The 5,619-nt window shown below is 44.0% G+C and overlaps 1 protein-coding gene across 2 annotated transcripts; it reads right to left on the bottom strand.

The window, feature by feature from the left end:
• Positions 1–2,068: 2,068 nt before the first annotated feature.
• LOC119328584 (homeobox-leucine zipper protein HDG1-like) lies at positions 2,069–5,245 on the bottom strand. 2 transcript variants are annotated; one of them, XM_037601565.1, is made up of 4 exons: positions 4,262–4,337; positions 3,083–3,312; positions 2,837–2,954; positions 2,069–2,618 (listed from the first exon to the last, which is right to left on the bottom strand). In XM_037601565.1, the coding sequence occupies exons 2-4, from the start codon at positions 3,304–3,306 to the stop codon at positions 2,355–2,357; spliced, it is 606 nt and encodes a 201-aa protein (XP_037457462.1). In that variant the 5' UTR covers positions 3,307–3,312; positions 4,262–4,337; the 3' UTR covers positions 2,069–2,354. The 2 variants fall into 2 exon arrangements, with proteins under 2 accessions (XP_037457462.1, XP_037457463.1); XM_037601566.1 differs by lacking the exons at positions 3,083–3,312; positions 4,262–4,337 and adding an exon at positions 5,112–5,245.
• Between the last annotated feature and the right edge of the window lie 374 nt (positions 5,246–5,619).

Raw genomic sequence — 5,619 nt, 5'->3', positions numbered from 1 at the left:
TGGTATATATATTCAAGACAGATAAAGTATATATATCCATATAATTTTCTAACATCATCAAAATTATAGATAACATCGGTTATTTTTGGCTATTACCTCATATGTACTCCCTTTGTCAAGAAATATAAAAGTGTTCAGATCAGTACTGTATTGTAAAAGTTGGCTGTAGGGAGCTTGAACTTTCATAGTGGCGGTTAACATATAGACTATGCTGAACAGTAGACTTATCGTTGTACTTTCCTTTCTTTCTAACCTCTCCTTTTTGCACATCTATGGGTACATTTGGTAAAATGTTTTATGTTAAAATTTCAAAAGTTTGCTTCACTTTGTCAGAAATTTTATGAGCATCTAGACAAGATGTAGCTTGAAAAGGTTAAGATTTTCTTGAGATATCATTGTATTGTAGCTTACTTACTATGTTGGGCCTACTACTTTACATGCACATAGGTTTGCTCTTCATTTAGATTGAATGCGATAAGGAAATTTCCACAAGACAAATTATACTTTATATATGACTGATGTCTTACTCATATTTGTGAAAAAATGGGTCACATTGATGAAGGGGGTTAATTAAGATATGGTGCACTACTATATCTTCCTCTAAGCATATGTAATGTGATGTCTGCCCTTATCTATTACGATTGTTGGTTAATGCAAAATATATCCAACATTATATCGAGCAAAGCTAATATACATGGTGTCCTGCTATCATTTTACTTTCTTTTATTTCTTACCTCAAATTTTTGCACATCTCCAGATGCATTTGGAAAGTTGGTTTTATGCTAAAGTTTCGAAAATTTTCTTCACTTTGTCAGAAATTTTATGAGAATCAAGACAAGTTGCATCTTGAAATGTTGTAACCTTACAAACAAAACATATGTAAACCATGTTGGAAAATAGTAAATGCAAATAATTTCTTAATCCGTCGAGGACTTGATTAATCCTCTTGCAGCTTGGAATATTTGGCACACTGGTACCATTCCATGGATTTTATAGCTTTGATTATAATGGTAACTATGATGCAACATATATTTCTTTTGAAAATGAAATGCAACATCTTTTAATATACGTTTAACCATCTTGCATTTTGCGGAGGAACCATTGCTTCCTATGTTGAGCTATCCACCACTAGCAAAGGACAAAGTGCAAGTAGAGCGCCAGTTTGGCCAAACCAGGTCATACCAAGGTACACACTGATGCTTGTAACTAGTTTGACCAAACCAGGTCATAACAAGGTACACACAGGTGCTCGCACCAGACAAAAATAATCATAAAAATGTTGCAATTTTCAATGGTTAATCTCCATTTTTTGTGCGACTTGTTTCCATATAAGCCACGGAAGATAAGAAGAAGGTCCAAGGGGCCTCTCATCCTCGCTTGAGAGACCACGCGCACCAGCTCTAAGCCTCTAACATGAGTGCATTGTCCCTGGTCATCGCCATAACTAGTATGGCGCGTCCTCCTAAGCCAGCAGGTTAGTCTCGTCGTGTCGTTCATTGTGAGGTTTGTGTATTCTTTCACCAGGTGGGCATAGATGCCTTTTTTGTGGCACCAACCCTTGCCCGGTGACTCAACTATGCTCGTGTTATCAATGTTACCACCACTATGACTTTTTTGGCAACTAATCTCACCAGATGGTATCCTGGGATTCACCTTGCCCTTTCGATTGTCTCTATCTCAGGATTGTTCGTCAAGGTGATTGCAACGTCCCTGTCGTGCCTACCACTCTTTCTCCATTTCTAGCAAAAAATCACTTGATCAAAGGTTTCCATCCATATGGCATAGCTCTACTGAACGGCAAGAAACATACCTATGAGCTTCTCCATTTAGAGGGTCTTGAGGTCCATGATTGTCTCAAGCGAGGTGACCACATGCACTTACCATGGGAAATTATGGATAGGAACTACTTGAACTTTTCAATGGATATGTCATCCAAAGCACATCTAGGTCAATGACGAGACCAGACAAGAGCATTGCAATGCATCAAACAAACTCACCGTCCTTGGATGCCTTGATCTCGAAGTATTTGCTCTTGTGCCTTTCTCTCTATTTATTGGCATCTACTTGATATGTTTTGTTACAAACTCAAAGAGACAAAGATGAGCATTGGACCGAGCTTCACGGCCATGCCATCCCAAAGCTGCTCATCCTACTGCCCCTACATTGATGCCATGATTGCCATATCTCGTGCCATCCCATGTAGCAACCATGAGAGCCTATGGAAATAAATAAACAAGCGAACAAGTCATGTACATACACATGCAACATGTCGCGTTATTTGCTAGCTGACGAACCAAGTAAAACTATAGTTCATGCGGAATAATTAACATTGGCTAAGATTGAAGATGGTATGGTCAGTTGCGGGCCCGTGGGAGCGACATGCCATTTCGGCGAAGACCTTCTTTAAGATAGGTAGTGGCATGTAGGAGTTCTTCCTTGAGCCTCATATTCTCGGTGTATAGGCGTTGGCGCTCCGAGGTATCCTGAGTTTGTACCATCACCCCTCTGCATTTGAGGCAAGTCTTGTTTTGCATAGCCAACATGATGGCTTGATGTTCAGTTTTTAGCCTCTCATTTTCTACCCAATGATTTTGGGTCTCCCACCGTTGCATCTTGCCCTGCATTTATTAATTTTAGGTATGCGTCATTTTAATTAGTGGTTACCAGAGTATGATACCATGTTCATGAGGGGAATACAATAGTATATTGTAAGATCCAATGACGAACAATGCTACAATGTTCAATGGAGTTTGTACTATTTAACAGCAAAGTGTGCATATAACTGCATATCGTAGGTGACCCATATGTAACTAATTGTGGGAAAGAATGGTATTACCTTACTGAAGGTGCGTTTGTTTTGGAACCAAAACTTGACCTGCTGGGCACTCATGCCAAGCCTCTCGCTAAGGTCCTTCCGAAGTTTCTCATCTGGATAAGGGCAGTCCCGGAACACACTACAGATCATGTTAATGAAAACGGATTAGTACACATCTTCACTAGGTAAGAAACATTGATTGAGTATGTATTGTATGCTTCAAGTTGTAGGATTTGTTCACTATGCAGATGGTGATAATTGGCACACCTTTTAGCCATTTTCTGCTCACTATGAGTCTCTCCATCGTTGTTATTGTGGTCTGCAGCAACAACGTTGGCATCATCAGTGTTTCCCACGACACTAGTGGCTTCATGCAGACCATCCATCTCATCACTATGGTTGTCCTGGAATAGGTGGTTGTGTTTGCTTGTCATGAAGAGGTCAAACTCATTGTGCACACCACTATTGTACTGCAGCCACTCTCCATCCATGAAAATCTGTTATCATCAAAAAGAATGTTATTCCCCTATGTTGAATGGAAGGTAGAAGTTAAAACCGCACATGAAAGGAACTGAAATGGATATCTCCCGACCCAAAATCCCCACCACCCCGGAGAATCTGAGTTCTCCACCAATCATGCCGTCCACTAGCATGCGCCACCATGGCCTTGAATCAACCTCGTCGCCAAACTGGAGACACCGACACGGGGCCTAGAGGAAGTAATTAAAAGGGAACAACGGACACGGGGCACCAACAACTCAGCCAAGCGGGAGTGGACTACCTCCACTGCCGATGCAAAAACCGATCGGACGTGGCAACTAGGACAAACCGGGCCCCTACTGGCCCGGCCCGGCCTAGATGGGCTCGTGAAGTCCTCCTACCATGTTGCAGCATGCCGGTTGCCAACACCGCCGCAAGGAGACAATCGTCGCCCCACCTCCACCTCCAAGGAGCCTTGCTGCCATGTAGAGAGCCGCAGGCCCGCCCGAACCCAAATGGGGTCCAAAGTGCCCAGATCTGGGCCTTGGGGGCGCCATCGGCCGATCTCCTGCACCATCGTGCCATCCCATAGCCAACGGCCACGCCACCGCCCCTAAGGCACCCGAGGACCGCGGGAACCACCCCGCCGATCCGGACCACCGCTGGCCGAGCCACACTGCCGCCAGAAGGAGCCCTGCCGAGTGTGTGGGGAAAGACCTACTGGTCGCAGCCAGCACCACGTAGGCCAAGGCCACGATGGACCACGCCGGTGGAGGCAGTAGGAGAGGAGTATGGGGAGGGGGCTAGGGTTCGCCCATCACCTGCGGTGGGGCGAGCGAGCAAACATGGGCGGCTTTGAAATTTCAAAATTCAGATCCCTACTCTTGAGTCTCGACGCCTCTGTCTCACGCAATCCCGATGTTCGCTTCGTATAAACATTACTAGATGAACGGATTCAAGAAATACCTTTGACTTTAGTAGTCGTCTTCCTTAGAACTTCAGTAGGTGAAAAAGTACAGGAGTCTGTTTTGTTCCTACTGAGATATCAAACTCATTCCGCAAAGTAGCTATGACCATCAGAATTTAAAGCCATGAGGAGGATGCAAAATTTATGCCATAGCCGATGATTAATGCAAGCAATAAATTGTATCCAAATATAAGGCTAAGATATGAACGTTGTGGCATGGCCAATATATAGGTCATAATTAATACTCCCTCCACCCAGAAATACTTATCAGAGAAATAGATGTACCTAGATATATTTTAGTTCTAGATACATTCATTTTTATCCATATACGCGACAAGTAATTCAGGATGGAGGGAGAAGTCATTAAGCATATTTGTGGAGTCAATGTTAGCATAGTAATAACAGTATATTGTATTATCAAAACAATAGAAATTGGGTGGTTTAGATTATCAATGGAAAAGAACTACTAAGATCCACAATTGTTTATAGATCTAGACAATATACATGGACATAAAGTTCTTTGCAACCAATACTACATACATAGTAGAAAAATCAGGAAAAGCCTACAATCTATCCATCAAGTGTCAAGGCAACACAATAGGAATGTCGTCCTCCTCCATGACTAGTAGGCGGTGGTGATCCTCCAGTGACTCTGGCATGGCAAACGGGTAGCACGTCTCATACTTGATGTTTACTGTCGCAGGACAGTAGTGATTGACAGACGGTGCCATGAGGTGATGCACGAGGCTCGTCGGCGAGCCCTCAAATGGCGCCGTGCACTCATAGCAGTAGCAGAGCGTGTGCGTGCATCTGGAACTATGCCCTTCCAGCAAGTGTTGGTCGACGTACCTCTCGCAGCCGAAACTCTTGTAGACGCAGGGAACCTTGCAGGCATCGACCAGGCCGTCCATGAAAGGGGAGTGGCTATAGGGGACGTTGCGCCCGCCGAATGGAGTGCAGGAGGGAGTGGATGTAGGGTACATTGCGCCTGCCAAATGGAGCACGGGAGTAGCAAACGAAGCAGTAGATGGTGTCCTTACTAGTACTCCCTAGATAAAAAACAAAGTTGGTGATGATGGTGTGCCTGCCATCCTACAATATAGGCCATCTGGTCTATATCTGACGGATGGGAAGGAAACTATGGAAATTTTGTAAAAATATACCCACAGCCCTCTTCACATTTGCAAATAAGGCCGTGTCTCGTTCATCCTTTTCTCCCACAACCTCATTGCTAAGCAATTAAAAAAGGAAGTCTCTAGAACAATCTGGCATGGTGGACATTGCCGGCGCCGTCCATCCCCATGCCTTTGCCCAATCCGACCACCAGTCACCACCATGCCCCACTCCTCCTCACCTT

This window comes from Triticum dicoccoides, chromosome 7A, assembly GCF_002162155.2.
Source record: "Triticum dicoccoides isolate Atlit2015 ecotype Zavitan chromosome 7A, WEW_v2.0, whole genome shotgun sequence".
NCBI lineage: Eukaryota > Viridiplantae > Streptophyta > Magnoliopsida > Poales > Poaceae > Triticum > Triticum dicoccoides.
The sequence above is the reverse complement of the archived record's forward strand: the minus strand, read 5'-3'. Positions and strand labels throughout refer to the sequence as shown.